At 49.3% G+C, this 19,869-nt stretch overlaps 1 protein-coding gene across 6 annotated transcripts in view; it reads right to left on the bottom strand.

Annotated features, from left to right (window-relative positions):
* The window catches only part of DLG5 (discs large MAGUK scaffold protein 5), a 200,740-nt gene extending 187,868 nt beyond the window's left edge, over positions 1–12,872 (bottom strand). For 4 of the 6 annotated variants that reach the window (XM_082425665.1, XM_082425669.1, XM_082425664.1 and 1 more), the window contains exon 1: positions 11,890–12,872. In XM_082425665.1, coding sequence (XP_082281791.1) covers positions 11,890–12,193 — 304 coding nt within the window. In that variant the 5' untranslated portion in view covers positions 12,194–12,872. The remainder of the gene's footprint in view (positions 1–11,889) is intronic. The other 2 variants (XM_082425666.1, XM_082425668.1) reach the window with 1 other exon arrangement.
* Between the last annotated feature and the right edge of the window lie 6,997 nt (positions 12,873–19,869).

Genomic DNA, 19,869 nt, shown 5'->3' with positions numbered 1-19,869 from the left:
GGTTTTCAAACCCTGTTCCACAGAACTCTGGAGAACCCGAGGGAACTGTGCGGAGGCACCTCAGGGAGTCCACGGGGAAAAGGGGCAAGCTCCAGGCCTCCATACCTGTTCACCACAGCACCTGTCTATCTTATATATCTGGCTTTCATGTAAGAGTCCAGTTAATGAAAAGAGTCCCACAGCTTAAAAAAAACAAAAAGGCAAAAATAAAAAAATTTAACTCATAAAGAACAGTTACATTTCACATATGTTATTTCATTTAATTTTTCCCAACAGCCCTGTGAGAAAACTGAGGCTAAAGGGGTTTACGATCAGACGCCACAACCCATTCTCTAACGTAACCATCCCACGCTCACCCACCATCTATGTGGACTCTCGGGGAAGGGACGTCACCACCTACAACAGTCCACTCCATAGCTGGATGGCACAGACCATTAAAACAAGTTCTACTTTAAACAAAAGGCCCAGGGAAGGGGGGCTGCTGGGGATTCTAAAAGAGACTCAGAAAGCAGCATCAACTAAAGGCAACGTGTGGACCTCATGAAAACCCTGATTTGAACAAACCATCTATAAAGAGGCATTTCTGCGACAAGGAAAACTGAGTATCAACTGGATATGAGATGACATTAAGAAATTACTAATATTGTTGGTTGTTGGGATAGGGAGGGTGGGAGGGAGAGGCAAGAGGGAGGGGATATGGGGATATATGTATATGTATAGCTGATTCACTTTGTTATACAGCAGAAACTAACACAACATTGTAAAGCAATTATACTCCAATAAAGATGTTAAAAAAAAAAAAAGATTGTTGGGTGTAAAAATGGTCTTCTGGCTATATTTTTTTTCTAAAGGCCTTATCTCTTAGAGATACCCCCTCAAGTATTTATGGAGGAAGTGATATGCTGTCTGGGGTCTGTTTTAAAATATTACAGAAAATGGGACTTCCCTGGTGGCGCAGTGGTTAAGAATCTGCCTGCTAACGCAGGGGACACAGGTTCGAGCTGTGGTCTGGGAAGATCCCACATGCCGTGGAGCAACTAAGCCCGTGAGCCACAATTACTGAGCCTGCGCTCTAGAGCCCGCGAGCCACAACTACTGAGCCTGCGTGCCACAACTACTGAAGCCCGCACGCCTAGAGCCCGTGCTCCGCAACAAGAGAAGCCACCTCAATGAGAAGCCCGTGCACCACAACGAAGACTAGGCCCCGCTCGCCGCAACTAGAGAAAGCTCGCGCAGCAACGAAGACCCAACGCAGCCAAAAATAAACAAATAAATAAATTTTTTAAAAAAATTACACAAACAGAAGTTATTAGGAGAGCTGGGTATTCATTATATTATCCTCTCCATCTCTGCGTATGTTTGAAGTTTTTATAATATATAGTATAAAATTAAGGCAGGAAGGGAGAAAGGTTCTTCCTTATCTTTTTTTTTTTAATAAAATTTATTTATTTATTATTTATTTTTGGCTGCGAAGGGTCTTTGTTGCTGCGCGCGGCTTTCTCCAGTTGCAGCGAGCAGGAGCTACTCTTTGTTGCGGTGCGTGGGCTCCTCATTGCAGTGGCCTCTCCTGTTGCGGAGCACGGGCTCTAGGCGCGCGGGCTTCAGTAGTTGTGGCGCACGGGCTTAGTTGCTCCGCGGCATGTGGGAACTTCCCGGACCAGGGCTCGAACCCGTGTCCCCTGCAGTGGCAGGCGGATTCTTAACCACTGCGCCACTAGGGAAGCCCTCTTCCTTATCCTGAGATCAATTCTACCTCCCAGTATCTTCTACCAGTCATCTCTCTGGGGTCAGAAAGAATCGGGTCTCATCACCTGCCCATGTCCATCTGAAAACAAGCATCCAAGCCCCTCTAAGTCTCCTTTCCTTTAAAATAACTCTTCCCAAGGTCCTTTTGGAGCTGAACTCCTCATAGCTCATGGCAGTGCCCCCCTTAATGGCAGGCTCCAGGACCAGAACACTGTGAAAGTGTGTTCTGAGCAGCCCCAGGAATGTGGGCTTCCGGGTCCACACACACTCTCGACTCTCCCTTGAGCATCTCTCTGTACCCAGTGACACCTCCTGATTCCAAGGACAAGAAGGGGATTGGCTCTCCGCTCAAGGGCAGGCTACCCCCAAGAGCAGAAGCAGCAGCAACAGCTTGCCCTTGCCTCACATAAACCACCTCGATCCTCACCAAAGCCCTAGGAGGAGAATATCAGCCCTTTTATAGGTAACGAAAAAGAAAACCCAGAGAGCTTAAGTGCCTTGTTAAAGTCACACAGACTAAGATGAAAGAGCCAAGATTTAAACTTGTGGGGGTCCCCAAGTCTGGGTTCATGACACTCAGCTCTCTCTCTGTGTCCTTACTCCTGGGCTCCAAACACACCAGTGATGCTCAGGCCACCCGGGTCATTCATCTGTATCACCTATCTTCCCAGAAATAACTTACCACTCTCCAGGCCATCTTCCAGCTCTCCAGCCCAACAACTCCCCAGGGCTCAGAAAAGATCTGCCCAAGAGCTAACCTGTCCTGGACCCACAGTCACCAAACCCCTGAACAGGTCTCTACACATCCTTCCAAGGTGCCCCTGGAAACTCCAACTATGGACCAAAGCCCAGCTCTAGAGAAGACCGCAAGAGGTTTAACCATCTCAAAGAATAACCATCACGAACAAGACTTCATTCTTGTTAAGCCACACTGGGGAAACTGAGGCCCAGAGAGGTCAGACATCTTGTGCAAGATCACACACCGAAAAAAATCTACTGGTCCCAGAATCCACTACACATCTGAATTGTCAACATATCCAAAAAAATCTACTAGCCCCAGAATCACATATGCCCATTTCAGCTGGTATCTGAATTCAAAAGAATGGGAACGTTTAATGTTTTGGTTCCTTGAATGAAAGAGCTGGGGGAAAATTCGAGAAACGATGGTATAACATTGATGTTCCCGTTCCCTGCACTAATGCTGAAGTTTCCCAAGAGCGCACCTCTCAGAACACTGATGTTGCAAGATGCTCAGTGAAAAAGGGTTTTGTGGTCAAATCAGTTTGGGAAACGCTGCGTAGTGAACCCACTCCAGTGAAGTCCCAAAGCACACTGGCTTACTGGTGCTTGAGAGGCTCCCAGTAAAGGAGCCTGCGTGACCTGCTCAAGCCAACACTGCTCAAATGTACTTGACCAGAGAACCCTTTTACAAATAACACCATTGACATCCCACCAAACTACTGTTTAGAAGATATTTCCTTGGGAAATGCTGATCTAGGTTTTTCTAAAGAAAATCTTGATAGCCAGTTACTCTGGATTCAAGTCTATGTAACCAAACCAACCCTGAATGGGGTAAGGAGCAAGTGTCTACAAAGCGGAAATAACTGACATACTTCGAGTCCTTTGGGGATGGAGATATTAGTACCACTGCAAACACGAAGAAAATGTGTGAACATCCCCCTGGCTGCCAGATATGAATGCTGCTGGGATTCTATGGTCAACAACTTCTGCCCTCAAAAGAGTCACAGATGACTACTGAAACTAAAATCTTTATTTCTGGTCCAAAGGAGTTGTCCTAAGACTTTCCAAAATGAGTCTGGGGGGAAAAATACACAATTTTTAGAAGAAAACAATAAAATGTTGAACTAGGACTTCAGCCAGGCCACTCATCTCTGAGTCAAGGTGCTGTGGACAGTTGGGATTTCCTTAATTAAAACTCAAAGCAAACAATACGGAAATTCCTCAAAAAATAAACACAGAATTACCACATGATCCATAATTCTACTCCTGGATATATAATCAAAAGAACTGAAAGTAGGGCCTCAAAGAGATATTTCTGCACCAATGTTCATAGCAGTTTTATTCACAATAGCCAAGAGATGAAAGGAACCGAAGAGTACACTGGTGGATGACTGGATAAACAAAATGTGGTACATACATACAATGGAATATTATTCAGCCTTAAAAAGGAAAGAAATCCTGTCACATGCTACAACATGGATAAACCTTGAGGACATTACCCTAAGTGAAATAAGCCAGTCACAAAAAGACAACTACTGTGTGATTCCACTTTTACCGGATATCTAAAGTAAACAAATTCATAGAAACAGAAAGTAGAATGGTGGTTCCCAGAGGTGGGGGAGGGAGGAATGAGGAGTTATTGTTTAATGGATACAGAGTTTTGGTTTTGCAAGATGAAAAAGTTCTGGAGATCTCTTACACAACAATGTGAATATTCTTAGCACTACTGAACTGTACACTTAAAATGGTTAAGATGGTGAGTTTTGTATTTTGTGTTCTTTACTACAATTAAAAATTTTTAAATAAAAGAAGGAAATTTTGACACATGCTGTAACATGGATGAACCATAAAGACCTTATGCCGAGTGAAGACAAGCCAGTCACAAAATGACAAATACTATATGACTCCATTTTTATATGCGATACCTAGAGCAGTCAAATTCACAGAGACAGAAAGTAGAATGGTGGTTGCTAGGGGCTGGGGGGAGGGGAGAATCGAGTTATTGTTTAATTGGTAGAGTTTCAGGTTTGAAAGATGAAAAAGTTCTAGAGGGACTTCCCTGGTGGTCCAGTGGTTAAGAATCCACCTGCCAATGCAGGGGACACGGGTTCGATCCCTGGTCCGGGAATATCCCACATGCCACAGAACAACTAAGCCCATGTGCGCCACAACTACTGAGCCTGAGCTCTAGAGACCGCGAGCCACAACTACTGAAGCCCGTGCGCTCTGGGGCCTGTGCTCCCCAACAATAGAGGCCACCGCAATGAGAAGCCCGCACGCCGCAACGAAGAGTAGCCCCTGCTCACTGCAACTAGAGAAAGCCTGAGTGCAGCAACAAAGACCCAGCGTAGCCAAAAAAAAAAAAAAAGAAAAGAAAAAGTTCTAGAAATGGATGGATAGTAGGGATGGCTGCACAACAATGTGAATGTACTTAATACCACTGAACTGTACACTTAAAAATGAATAAAACAGTAATTTTAATGTTATGTATATTTTACCACAATTACAAAAATAGAAAAAAATGGTTCAAATGGTAAATGTTACGCTATGTATATTTACCACAGTATTTAAAACAAAAAAAACATACAAAGCAAACGGGTTATGACCCTTCGTGTGAAACGAACATCAAGGTCAACAGTCACCTCACAATTACCCACCAAGGGTTTAGAATTGGATGGCCAACATGGAACACTCCAAACATCTGTTTAATTTTAAATATTTCTGTAGCACTTTCGTGGAACTCTGTCTCAAAAAGATCAATAGACACACACAATTCAGAGATATGCAATCTGCCCCAGGGAAAAGGTGAAAAAAATGCAATATGTCCCCAACTCAATCCCATTTAAAATTCTTCTCTACTGAACATGTTCGGCATGCCTACTGCACAGACTGATAGGGAGTTCAGCCCTCTTGCTCTATGCCCACTATTTCTGTGGCTCACATCTTCCCAAGGTTACAGGAAATTAATAAAGAACCCCCTCAAAATGGCCTGCAGAATGTATAGGTGGTTGGAATGAGGTGGAACAAAAAAATTAAGACAAAATAACTCTCCTACATTGCTTACTTTTTCAGGAAATAGAAAGCCAGAGTACAAAAATCACTCAACACTAACACTAAATCAAAAAATAGTAATCAGGACTTCCCCGGTGGCGCAGTGGTTAAGAATCCGCCTGCCGACGCAGGGGACATGGGTTCAAGCCCTGCTCTGGGAAGATCCCACATGCCGCAGAGCAACTAAACCCGTGCGCCACAACTAATGAGCCTGCACTCTAGAGCCCACGAGCCACAACTACTGAGCCCGCGCGCCTAGAGCCCGTGCTCCGCAACAAGAGAAGCCACCGCAATGAGAAGCCCACACACCGCAACGAAGAGTAGCCCCCACTCGCCTCAGCTAGAGAAAGCCCACACATAGCAACGAAGACCCAACGCAGCCCAAAATAAATAAATTAATTAGTTAATTAATTTTAAAAAATAGTAATCATGGTAGAGACCTGGAAGAAAGGTCTTAGAAATCTACTCCAACCCCATCACCAAGCTTCCTTGGACCTAAGGCCACCCTGCAAGTACTGAGAACCCTACAGGACTGAGGAAGTCCTCAGTCAACACTGAACTTCTTCCAGCCTTCTACTTGGAAGAAAACAAGCCCCAGGTAGTTAAGAGGCTCATCCAAGGTCAAGATGTTGTACAGTTAGGAGCAGATCCCCATCCAAAACTCTTTCGAGGACACCAAGCTGACTTTCAAATTCTAAGTGCAAAACGTGAAGGGCTCTCCAATCCTGCACAGGCAGTGTGGTCACTCCGCATGGCTCCTGGCAGCCAGTACCACAATGCTGATACCTGAGGGGTGACCTTGGAGACTTCAGACACCAGTGTCACACCACCTGCTTCCATCACAGACACACTGTGGGTGGGGACATCCGTGTGTGCCTGTGGAACTCACCCTAGCCTTCCTGCACTCCCACAGCCTTCTGTCACTGTGAAGTCACCACTTAAGAATCTGCACTTATTTCTGAAGAGAATCTGCACTTATGCAGGGACACACCACTCATTCGCCACACGGCTGACTAGTCATCCATCCAACAGAAATTTACTGAACGCCCATCTTGGGCCAGGCTCTATTCTAGGCATCGGGAATACAACAGTGAATTTGGCTCATGGAGATTACATTCTACTCTTGATGACCCACAGCCACAGTAAAAGCAACCCTGACATCTGTTCAGCACAGTTTACCAGGAGCTCTCACATAACCCTCAGATATATCAGGAGAATCCCAGGCTTCTGGTCCTAAGGTTGGTTCCAGGCTGCATTACTCACCACACTAATAAATGCTCCTTTTTTCCTACCATGCATTGTCAAATAGCAGAGTGAAGTAGTTATTGTTTTAATTATTTTGTAGAGAGGGAGATAAGTTCAGAAAGGTTAACTGCCTTGCTCAAGGTCTAAAACCTAGTGAAATCTGACAACCTCCAACCACCCCATTCCAGCAATGACCTCATCTGCTAATTGCATCATCACACAAAGATGAGACCACATCTTGGACATTCACCTGCTGCTTTACCTGCACAACATCCTTTCTGCTCTTCTTTTTTTGGAGAACTGTTTCTCCCCATTCTAAAGAACCACATGGTACTGGTACGAGCTGCCAATCACCCTACCCTATTGGTTGGGTCCACTGCTGGGCCAATCTTAGTCCTCTAGCCCCAGCCACAGTGACTGGGTCTCACATGGACATGTGACCCTAGTCAGGCCAATCAGAATCCTTCCATGAGATTTTTCTTCCTGGTTTACTGGATTCAGCTCCCTTTATTCTCTGGTCAGGGGCTGTGAAGATGAAGCCAAGAGGGGCCTGAGGTCATGTTCCAGGCCCACGGGAAAAGCCCGTGGCATTCAGGATCAATCATCCAAAGGCCAGTTACTCCAATTCATCCCAAGGTTTTGGAATATTATACAATAAATTTCTCTTTTCTGCCTAATACAGTTTGAGCTAAGTTTCTGTCACCTGCAATAAGGGTGCCTGAACTAATACACAGAGGGATAAATAAAATCTGCCTTTCTCTTAGAAACCCCTTTTCAACCATCACTTTCAAGTTCCTCCACTACTTCCTCTCAACACAATTAACAGAACCAAAAGAAAAACCACAATGGTTGGAGCTTTTACTTATGACCATCCAGGACAGAGTGGATGAAGAAAAGGTGGCTGGTACCTGAAGAGAGTAGGGAAAGAACAAAAAGCCCAGGTAACCTCTAATGAATAATAGATAATCCACACCTGACAATCAGCAGCCAACTGCACTCGTCCCACTGGAAACGCCTGGGGTTATTCTTTTTTAAAAATTCCTCCAGCTTCAACTTCTGACAAGTGTACAATGCCTAAATTCCAGGTGGTGTACAAACGCCTTGCTCCGCCTAGCCATCATGGTCCTTCAGATTACCTCTGCATCCCCACCCACCCAGAGCCAGTGCCCGGCTCACTCAGGCTGGTCTAATTTCTGCAACCTGGAAACACACTGCTCCTCTCACAGCTAGGAGTTTGTTCTATGCATCTCCCACCCAGACATCCTCCTTTTCCTCTGCACATTCAGAGTACCCCTTCAACACCCAGCTCAAGCCCCAGTCCCTCCTCGAAGCCTTCCCTGGCTTCTCCAGCAAACACTACTGTCTCCATCCTCTTAACTGTAGCGAAGCCAAGTCAGCCAGCTCTCCGGGAAACTAAAGAGGAGGCACGGAGGGGACGAGGAGGAGAAATTCAGCTCTGAGCACACAGTAGAGAGTGCCACCGGCAGTCACCATGTTCTGCCACTTCTGCTCCACGAGACAGGCCTGTTGTGAAAATGGTTTGGGGAGCCCTCCACACTTAGATGGTAATTAGAGCCACTAGGGGTGGATGAGAGTATTTAGGGAAAGCATGTAGTAGACTTTTAAAAGGAGGAAAAAGCCTGTTTGTATTTGTATCACTCAATTGATCTGGCTCATAATGTCACTCTCCTGAGTGTCCCATTCCCCCAACGAGGCAGCAAGCTGTAGGCTGGAATTACATCCTCTGCACCCCGGCCCCACCCGCACCAAGAACAGGAGGACCAGGCACCTCAGTCCTCCCCAATCTCATTTTGCCTCCCAGTGGCTGAGACAGGCCACACAGCACCCCCAGCCCCATCTCACAGATGAGGACGCTGAGGCTCGGCGCCAGGAAGGGGCCCCTCACTCCAGGGGCAGGCGGTCGAGGAGCTTCAAGTGAGAAAACCCAGATGTTAGCAACTGAATCAAAGAGAAAAAACAAAGGACCTCGTGGGTTCCGAGTGAACAAACAAGATCCTGGTACTACCATGGAAAAAACTCGAGAGACCTGAGCCAGTCAGAGGAGAACAGTTCTCTCCTCTCTCTACCACCAGCGGGGACAAAGGGGCTCACTCCTTCCTTACAGATGCATGTATTGGGACAAGGAAAGGCTACAAAATTCCAGAGTTCCCCAATGCAGGAAACGGTCTAAAACTGTAATGGGAGGGCCTAACCAGGTAACAGGAAAAACCACCCCCAACATGGAATCAGGAGCACTGCACTTAGCCTGACTCCAGCTCCTTTCTGCCCTGCAACTCCTGGCCTGTCCTCAGACCTCACAGATGGGGGCCATGGAACCCAGTGTCACACAGAAAAGGCACTAGATGCCACAGAACTAAGTGAGATATTAAAGTATGCAATAAGATCGAAAATGCTCAATAGCAATGTACTATCAATTCTGGTAGAGAAGTCCCCCTGCCACCAAAATAAAACAACTCTGTGTCTTCTTACTCACCTGCATGCCCCAGGCCTGAGCATGGTGGGTTATAAATGTCTGGGGCTCTAACTGAGCATGAGCAGAACAGATGAGTTTGGTTTGCTTACCTGCCCCGTACCACCTAGGCCAGTTTCCTCCCAGTTCCAGGCCCCATATGGGGAGCGGCCAGACATCATCTGCTTGCAGCACAACAAACTCCCACAGCACACAAGTGCCAGCCATGGGACGAGCATTCTAGACCAGGGGCCCACATGGAATGTGGAATCCACCAAAGGAGCCCCTAACTGGGTGATGGCAGCACCTCCGATGTAGAAACAGTGACACAGGGGCCTTCCCTTGAGACTACGGATCCTTAGGAAGCCAACTGCTTCCTCTCTGGGGCTCCCACAAGATGCTTGCACTAAGGCTGACTTACAGGCAGAGGTGTGCACCTGTGTGCAGAGTGGAACCTGCTGGGAGAGCAAAGACCAGGACACAGGGCTGAGTTTCCCTGACTTCGGCTCCCCAGGGATGAAACGGGTGCTTCCATTCCTTCAACCTGAGCAGTCCTTTTAGTCACTGAGCTTTGTGCCATAAGAGGGGCTCCCTGGCTAACAGAAAAAAATCTGGCAACCACTGCACAGTAATTGATCCTTTAAAAGATCCCAACGCTCTGTGGTTTCCTTGCACACCGTGTCACCCCTCATCCCCAGAAGCTCTACATGGCATCTTGCCAGACCAAATGCTATCCTAATTTTTTTCTGAAGTATCAACTAAAATGAACTTAACTTCCCTTGAAAAGCTACACAGCTCTGCATTGTGGTAAAACTAGGGTTTGAAATCCTGCCCTTGAGGATAAAATCCAAACCCTATTTCATCCTTTCCTTAGATGTCAGGACCAGCTTCCAGAACTTCAGCCCTGTGAGGCCCCACCTTCTCTACCAGGCATGGAAAAGGGAGGGACCTAATTAATGGCAATTCATCTATCTATTCCAGAGATTAAAGCTAGCGCTGATTCAAACACATCCCAATGAGGACTTAAGTCTGCACTCCAACTTCTGCGCTTCCTTGATCAACCTCCTCCTTCAAACACAGACAGCTAGGTAGACAAAAAGGCAACTAAAAAGAAAAAAAAGTTACCCCGAAGAGATTTCCCTCTGACCTTATCCTCAAGGCCACATCTGACAGCTCTTCTTAGCATCATCCCAGGAGAGGACTGGGTTGCCCAGCAACTCAGACACGATCATAACTGGGGGACAGCGTAGGTTTGAGGAACAGAAATGCTGAAGAGTCAGAAACTCAAAGTGGAGACAGAAGGGCCATCAAGGAAATGATATGCTGTGTGGCCAGCAGTTTAGTCTCTCTGTATGCCAGTTGTCTTCACTACCAAAAAAAAGGTGGCCAATATCCAATGGAGCTGTTACCAGGAACAGCTTATAAAATCATCTCATTAATAAGTGAGGCTTTTAACAGCCAAATAAACACGTTTCATCAGCCTGTGGCCTACAAGTTGTTAAAGGCAGTTCATCAGCCCTCTCTGTTCACTTTTAAAACACGGACAAGACACAGAAAAGCAGCACTTGTTGCTTCCTGGTTCCAAATAGGTTAAATAAAACAATGGGTCGTAATTGAAAACTCCTGGTGCCCAATACTTTGAGCAATTTAACCACTCCAAGCTGGAGTTTTCTCTCTGGCAAAGTAGGGATAATAGCTCAGAGAGTGGTAAACAAACGTGATACAGCAGAGTGCCTGCCACAACAGTAGGTGCCCAATAAATGTTGGCTCTTCCTTCCTCAGTGCTATGCCTTCTTCCTCAGCTTCCTTGTCTAAAAGCCTGGATTTCCACACTCCCCAACCAGGCCACACCAAGCCTACCACTTGCCACAAACTCCCAGCAGTACCCCCCACCCCCCCCAACACACGAATACTCACAAATCTGTCACCACCACCCAAGGGAACCAGTCACCAGGCTTCCCTCCTCAGGCAGCTCGGCACCCTTAGGGAGGGAACTGAGCCCCAGCAGCTACAACCAGGATTTTCCCATGGTGCAATGCAACTTCCCCAACTTTTCCCGGCCCACAGTTTCCAAAGAAACCTAGCAGGCATTGTGCATAATCAACCACAAGCCTGGGCGAACAAACAGACTGAGCTCTGGGCAGAGAGAGCTGAGAAAATCAAAAAGTGAAAAGGCACCAGTGGTCCTGAAACGGGGTGCCAGGGACCAAAATTCAGAAGTACCGGCCCTGGCCCAGGTTCTATTCTTCTAGACCTTATCATTGATTGAAGGCTAGCAGAGGCTCTAAAAGGACTGTTGGATGGTGAACAATCTTAGAAAAGGGACTGACGGACATCCCTCCGAGATCGCCCCGCGGCTGGACCTGGTGGTCTCGGGAGGACCCCGCTGCCGCGGCACCTGGAGGATCAGGGCCTGCAGTGCGGGGCATTGTTCACAGCAAGGGTGGGATTGGGGGAGGAGGTGTGAAGTGGGGGTCCACGCATCGGGCCCTCCCCAGGCAGGCTGAAGGAGGGAAGGTTCTCCCCGCGGCAGGCGCCAGGTAGATGAATGGCCCTCATGACTTCCCCCTCGGAGAACCGGAGAGAGAAGTCGTGGAAGGCGGGTCCGAGAGGCCGGGCGGGGGTCTCACACTCACCGGCGCCCTCGGCGGGCTGCGGCGGCCCGACGACGCCGTTCAGGTAGAGAATGGGCAGCAGGTGAGGCTGCGTCTTCTCCAGCGCCGCCCGCAGGTCCTGGAAGTGGTCCCGCTCCTTGGCCAGGAGCAGCTTGAGCAGCAGCTCCGCCTTGGCGCCTCCCGCCTCCTCGTCCAGCTGCCGCCGCTCGCCGGGGCTCAGCGCTCCTGCGGCCTCGAGCAGCCCGAGCACCGCCTCCACCTCCGTCATGGCCTGGGCCAGGCTCTGCTGACACTGGGCGAGCAGCTCCCGGCGCTGGGGCTCCATGGTGGCGGCCGCCCCGCCCCGCCGGACGGCTACCGGACTCCCGGAGGCCGGCGGGCGCGCAGGCGGGCGGGCAAGCAGGCTGGTGGCGACGGACCCCGGGCGCCTCGGGGCGCCGAGAGGTGGCGGCAGCCCTAGAGCACCGGGGGCCGCCAGGCCGCGGGGGCCATGGGCCGGGGCCTGGGCGGGCTGGGGGCCCGGGCGGCGAGCGGCGCTCAGCAGCGGCCGCCTCCCGGGCTCAGGAGCGCAGCCATGTTGGCTGCGGCGGCGGCGGGACTGGAAGAGGAGGAGGAGACGGAGGAGAAGAAGGAGGAGGCGGAGGTGGGGACGGCGGCCGGGGCGCGCCCCGAGGCCCGGCTCCAGCGGGGCATGCTCCCCCTCCCCTCCCCCTCGGCGCGCGCCGCTCCCCCGCCCGTCCCGCGAGAAAACTCTCCCCGGAACGCCGGCCCCGGCGCCGCCCCCCGAACACGATCACAACTCGGAAAGGAAAGTGGCCCAGCCGTCTTCGCCAGGCCCCCCGACGGCTCGGGAGCCGCCTCCCCCCGGCCCGGTCCGTGCGCCCCGGCCCGGCTCACTGGGGCCCCGCGGCCGCCGCCCGCTCCGCCTTGCCCGCGCCCCGGCGTCGCCGCCGCCGGTCTGTCCCTCCGCCCTCCTCTCCTCTCGTCTCCTCTCTATCCCCTCCCCTCCCTTCCCCCGGCCGGCCTTTCAAGCGCCCGGGCGGCCGGCCCCGAGGGGATGGGCGAAGGGGAGGGGTCCCCACCTCCCCGCCCCGGGCCCGCCTCGGAGGCGGGGACATCGCGCGCGCTGGCTCTCCGGGTCTCCGAGGCCCAGGCGCAACCGGCGGTGGGGGACGCGGAGTCAGGGGCCCCGCGGGAAGCAGCCCGCACCCCCAGCCCCCTCGGCCAGGTACACGGCCAGACCCCAAGCTATTGGAGACCCTCTCAAACAAAACCCTGCCCCGCCCCCATCCAGGGTCTTCTAATCTGAGAACTCCAAAATCAGGCCTGGAGACAATAGAGAGGACGTCCCCTAAACTTGGCCATCTCCAAATTTAGACCTCCCCCAAATCTGTGAGATTTCCCCGCTCCGAGGAGCTCTTATATAGAAAATGTCCCAGTATAATCCCGAGACTCGATTAATCAGGATCTTTCCCCTCACCCCCATTTTAGATGGGTTGGTCCCCAGTGTCTAAAGAGGCTTGGATGTTGGGGAGGGGATGTGTAACTGGAGGAGGAAGAGAGTGGCGGGGTCTGCAGTGGAGCCAGTTCATCTTTTTGGCAAGAGAAGTGCTCTCCTCCCTAGATGTCATCCCAGATTCTAGTCTCAGGAGAAGGTAAATGAATGGGCTGCAGAAACCTTGCTCCCCTGATACCCTCAATGAGGATCTACAGTTGGGCTCCAAGTCCAAGAATGCCTCCTGCCTTCCATTGTAGCCCTTTGTGGACACATAACCACTTACCTCCTGACTGCAGGAGGAGGTCCTTAAAAGCTGGAATCCCAGCTGATGACTCCCAATAACCCCACCTCGCCAGTGTGGAGTGGAAATCCCAAGGCCATTGCAAATGTCTGTGTTCCATTGAATGATGCTCATTTACGAACACTGGGGACCGCAGGTGCTTTTTCTGCTGTCACTCCCACCCCACAACTTCAGCCCTCCCCCCAAAAGCAGTTTTCTTCGAGTCTGCTTCTGTAAGGGGAGGAGTCTTTTTTATTTAGTGGAAACAAACTCTATATATAGTGGTTAGAACAAAAGTAGCAGTTTGCACTTCAGTTTGGATTTCCCTTTAAATAGCTACATGATGTGGGAGCAAATCAATTACCCGGGCTGTTCTCAGTTTTCTCCTCAGGAAAACAGGGTGGGGAGAGTGTATTCCATCAGGGGTTATGAATAAGCTCGAGGGTGTCAGTGAAGCTTTTGAAATTATCTGCAGTTTTTTGTAGACATGTATGTATTTTTCTGGGATGGAAGTCCATAGCTTTCATCAAATTCTTTAAGGCCTCCATGACCCAAAATGGACTCCAAAATGGTGGAACTCAACTCTTTTCAGAGATCTCCCTGCTTAGGTAGTCTGGGCTTCTATGGCTGAGTGAGGTTCTAGGGGAGGGGAAGGCTGGCTATTGCACAGTGCCAGGAATCTAGATACGCTCCCTAGCTGTCCCTCCCACTCCTGCCCCTGAGAGATGGTTCCCCCTTCTGGCCACCTGTTCCCCTACATCCTAAATCATCTGCAAAGGCATCCACTCTTCAGTGCGCACTTGGACCTCTGTTCTTAACTGGATTAACTAGAAATCTAGGGGTGGGAGGAAGGTGGACGGAAGAGAAGTTGGAGACTAATTTGGTTTGTAGAACAAATTGTGACTAACTCCTAGGTCCAAATGGTGCCTGAGATAGGAGAGGGCAGGAGGAACGTGTCATCTCCCAGTAACCCCTAAAAGAGTGGTGGGGAGCATGGATGTTTTGCCCAGGGAAGCCTTCCTGGGAAGCAGTGAGGAAGTCCATTTGCTAAGAGTGCTTTCTCTCAGCGGCTGCAGATTGATAGATGACTACTTTCAGCAAACCCTTTATTGGAAACTCTGGGGTTTTATGGAAAACATAAATTCTGGAGGAAATTGTTTACTTTATAAACATATTCGACCTTAAGTGCCCTTTAGCCAGTGACCTTGATATGACCTTGTATTTCTTTACCATTTTATATCCTTCAGGGCACCTTTTCTCATACTATCTCCTTTGTGCCCTGTTCTACGTTGAATTGTGTCCCCGCCAAAAGATATGTTCAAGCCCCAACTCCCAGCACCTGTGAACGTGACCTGATTTGGAAATAAGTTCTTTGCAGATGCAATCAAATTAAAACGAGGTCATATTGGATTAGGTGGGCGCTAATCCAACATCTGGTGTTCTTACAGAAGAGGGGAATTTGGACACAGACACACACACAGGGGAGACTACCATGTGAAGACAGGCACAGAAGTTGGAATGATGCATCTACAAGCCAAGAAACGCCAAGGATTGCCAGCAACCTCCAGAAGCTGGGGAAAGAGGCCTGGAACAGACTCTCCCTCAGAGCCTCCCAGAAGGAACCAATTCTGCCAACACCCTAATTTCTGACCTCCAGCCTCCAGAACTGTGAGCTAGTAGGTTTCTGTCATTTTAAGCTGCCCAATTTGTGGTAATTTGTTATGGCAGCCCCAGGAAACTAATAAGAGTCTCATCACAGTGGACAAAGACGGGTGTCCCCATTTTACGAATCACCCTGTCACCTCACTCTTCTACTGCCTAAGAATTTCTCTGTAGATTTACGTACCTTTCCTCCTTCTGATCTTAGAGAAAGAGCACCTCTCCACCTTCGGAACAGCCCTCCGTCCTATGGATAGAATCTTTGCACCCCCTCCATGCACACAGCCACACACACATACACACACACACACGCGTGCACACAAACACACACACACACGGTCTCCCTCTGTGCTACGGCTCAGGCCTCCCTCCCCTTTGCCAAAAAACAGGCCTGCATCTCCCCATTCTCAAAGGCCCCCTTTCCCTCTCTCATGTCCTCAGTGAAGAACCAGTGCCTGGCCACCAGAACCTCCAGATGCTCATGGACCTCATATCCCGTGGTTGGTGCTTTGCAATCTGACTTCTGAAAACAACTCCCCCTAGAAAACTGCTTTCCCCTCCCTTAAACCTCCTGTTGCCACCCCAAGGCCTTTCCTTCACACCTCCTCCAGCGTCCTCCACCCTGCTCTGCTTCACCCCACCCTGAGGACATCTCCTCTCTCCCCCACTGGCTCCTTCCTCTCCACATAGGTTCTTCATCCCTCTTCTCCGCCCACACTCCCTCCCTTTCAAAGGGTAATCACTTCGGAGCAGGGCAGACATGAGCTCAGATCCCAATGCTGACACTCACTCCCTAGGTATCCCTGGGCTAGTTAACTTTTCTGAGCCTCCATTTCTGCATCTCAACACTGGGAATAAACATCACCCTTTGGTGGGGTTACGAGGAGAATTCAGTGATAGGATTTATACAAAGCCCTCGCTCAATGCCCAGTATGTGGCAGGCATATAAACCCCATAATGTAGTGCTTGAGCAGGCAACTGCTGCAGTCAGAATGCCTGATTTAAATAACAGCTTTAGGGCTTCCCTGGTGGCGCAGTGGTTAAGAATCTGCCTGCCAGGGGCTTCCCTGGTGGCACAGTGGTTGAGAATCTGCCTGCCAATGCAGGGGACACGGGTTCGAGCCCTGGTCTGGGAAGATCCCACATGCCCCGGAACAGCTGGACCTGTGAGCCACAATTACTGAGCCTGCGTGTCTGGAGCCTGTGCTCCACAACAAGAGAGGCCGCAATAGTGAGAGGCCCGCACACCGCGATGAAGAGTGGCCCCTGCTTGCCACAACTAGAGAAAGCCCTTGCACAGAAACGAAGACCCAACATAGCCATAAATAAATAAATTAATTAATTAATTTAAAAAAAAAAACAACTAGCTGTTTATCCTCAAGCAACCACTCTCTTTAAAAAAAAAAAAAAAAAAACCACAGCATGTTATACTAGATATATCATTCACATTATAAACACATCTTTAAAAAAGAAAAAAAAAAAAGAATCTGCCTGCCAATGCAGGGGACACGGGTTCGAGCCCTGGTCCGGGAAGATCCCACATGCCGTGGAGCAACTAAGCCCGTGCACCACAACTACTGAGCCTGTGCTCTAGAGCCTGCGAGCCACAACTACTGAGCCTGCGTGCCACAACTACTGAAGCCCGCATGCCTAGAGCCCGTGCTCCGCAACAAGAGAAGCTACCGCAATGAGAAGCCCACACACCGCAACGAAGAGTAGCCCCTGCTTGCCGCAACTAGAGGAAGTCCGCGCACAGCAACGAAAACCCAACGCAGCCAAAAATATAAAATAAAATAAATAAATAAATAAATTTTAAATAAATAAATAACAGCTTTGCCCCTTATTAGCTGGGTAATGTTGGGTAAACCTTTCTGTGTCTGTTTCCTTGTCTGTAAAATAGGGATATTATCATCAAGAATAATATCAAAGGAGATAGTGCTCTATCAATGGCAGGTGTCACTGTTCTTTTGGCTTCCACTGTCTCATCCATCTGAGAGGAAAGACTCCCCATAGCATGTAGCAACTGGTTTTCAACAGATGTTTCTAGGCTCCTGAAAGAATGGTGCGGGCTCCAGCTGAAAGACTTCTATTTCACTTGTATTCAGACGACAGGTAAGGGCAGGGGCCCCTTCTATGTTGTTCTCTGTATTCCCCTCCCACAATGCCTGGCATGTGGTAGGTGCTCAACAGAAACTTTTTAATTAATAAGCGAACAAAATGAATGAATGAACAAAAGAGTTTTGCACTGAAGCCCTGCTTCACAAAAATATCTGCTAAAAATGGAAAGATGGGGAAGGAGAGCATCTGAAAAAGGAACAGCATCAGAAGCAACATGATAGAGGTTCACACCTGCACATGGGGGACAGGCTGGGAGCTCCAGGCAAAGCCTCTATCCCTGGGGGGCTAAGCAGCAGGACCCCCACCCTTTCCTGCCTTGCCCTGCCCTGCTACAAGCTTGGCCCACCAGACCCTATTAGATGCCTCTGCTCAGAAATACATTCCCCAGCTTAGTGTAGTCTTGAGGGAGGTCATGGCCCCCTCCCAGTTTCTGCAAGCACAGTCCTGCCGGGAGCCTTAACCCTTTGATTCAGAGCCCATTCTTCACATTTCAACTTAAAATGTTACCTGCTTTAGGAAGCCAGACATGCCTTCCTGACCTCCTCTCAAAAGGGCTAGATATCTCTGCTCCTAGCTATCACTGCAACGTTTTACCTCCCCTTTATTAACATTTATCAACATGTATTCTTAAAATTGCCAGTTTACTTCTCTCTATCCCCTTGGTACACAGAATGCACCCTCGCAAAGATGTCCATGCCCTAGTCCCCAGAAGCTCTGAATATGAAATGTGTTATGTTACACGGCTAAAGGGACTGTGCAGATGTGATTAGAGTTACAGACTTTGAAATGGGGATCGCAGCCTGGATTACCCAGGTGGGCCCAATCTAATCACACAAACCGTTCAAAGCAGAGAATTTTCTCAATCTGGAGGCAACAGAAGGGGAAGTCGGAGAGATTCCAAGCACAGGAAGGATTTGACATGCCGTTGTCAGCTGAGATGTAGGAGTCCACATGCAAAGGGGGCAGAGAGAAGGTCTAAGGAGCAAAAGGCAGTCCCCAGCCAACAGCTAGCAAAGTAAAAGGGACCGCAGTCCTGCAACAGCAAGGAACTGGATTCTGCCAACAATCTGAACGAGCCTGGATTCTTCCCACAGCCTCTCGATTAGAGCCCAGATGGCCGACACCTTGATTTTATCCTGGCAAGACCCTGAGTGGGGAAAACCAGTCCAGCCATCTGGACCTCGGACATACAGAGCTGTGAGATCTTAAATGCAGGTTGTTTTAAAGCTCTAAGTTTGTGGAAATGTTATTATGGCAGCAGTAGAAGACTAACGATCCCCAAAGACTATGAGCTCTTCAGGGACAGAAACAATATCAACTGTTCATTGTTGAACCCCCAGTTCCTGCCAGAGTGCCTGCCCCGTGATAGGCACCCAAAAAACCCTGTTGTGTGAACCGATGGAAACCTACTCGTCCGCCAGGACTTGCTTTGGGAGTAATTATTTATGGTATCTTTGGAAAACAGAACCCAGTTCTCCACCAGCAATTGGAGGGAAAGCTTTCAAAGGAAAATACCTAGAAACTGGGCCTCCTCTGCAGGCTGAGTGAGCTGGAGCCCCAGGGGCCTCTTGACCCTGGGCTTTATGTCCCACTGAATAAGCAGCAGCTGCTCCCTGGAGAAGAAACAGATCCTGGTGTCTGCTTCCCTTGTGTGGCTCCTTTGGCGGCAAACAAGGCTGCCTTCAAGAGTGAGTGCATGCACGTGAGAGCTTGTGTGTGCGCACATGCACAACAAGGGTGAGGGCGTTGTGGGCAGGAGTAGGGCTGTTTCAGCATGAGTGTGGGTGTCTGTGAGGACAAACTGCACTAGTACCAACACTTGGATGTGTGTGAGTGGAGAAGCAAGCCTTCCTAGGATCCTTTCGCTGTTGCACCCTGGAAATTGCAGGTGGCCCAACATCCGAGATGTGACATTTGAAAGGATTTCCTTAGAGAGTTCCTTAAAAGAATGAACTCCCCCAGGATGCTGAAAATGGAATTGTTTACGAAAACGCCACTTTTCACACAACTCTTTAGGACGCTATGACAATGAAATGAACTACACCTGTTTAGAAAAAATCGGCTTAAGCTTGGCTCTTGGTAGCTTCTTGAATAATGAAGACATTTTTCATCCGGACTGTTTTTGTTCTTAGTTCAGGAATAGCTCAGAGGCAAGTGCCCTAAGATTTTTATTTTTAAATAAATTTATTTATTTATTTTTATTTTTGGCTGTGTTGGGTCTTCGTTGCTGCATGCAGGCTTTCTCTAGTTGCCACGAGCGGGGGCTACTCTTCGTTGCGGTGTGTGGGATTTTCATTGCAGTGGCTTCTCTTGTTGCGGAGCACGGACTCTAGGCGTGCGGGCTTCAGTAGTCGTGGCACGTGGGCTCAGTAGTTGTGGCACATGGGCTCAGTAGTTGTGGCTTGCGGGCTCTAGAGCACAGGCTCAGTAGTTGTGGTGCACGGGC

Source organism: Balaenoptera physalus (assembly GCF_965194825.1).
Source record: "Balaenoptera physalus genome assembly, chromosome: 14".
NCBI lineage: Eukaryota > Metazoa > Chordata > Mammalia > Artiodactyla > Balaenopteridae > Balaenoptera > Balaenoptera physalus.
Note: the sequence above shows the minus strand (reverse complement) of the source record. Positions and strands in the feature narration are given on the sequence as shown.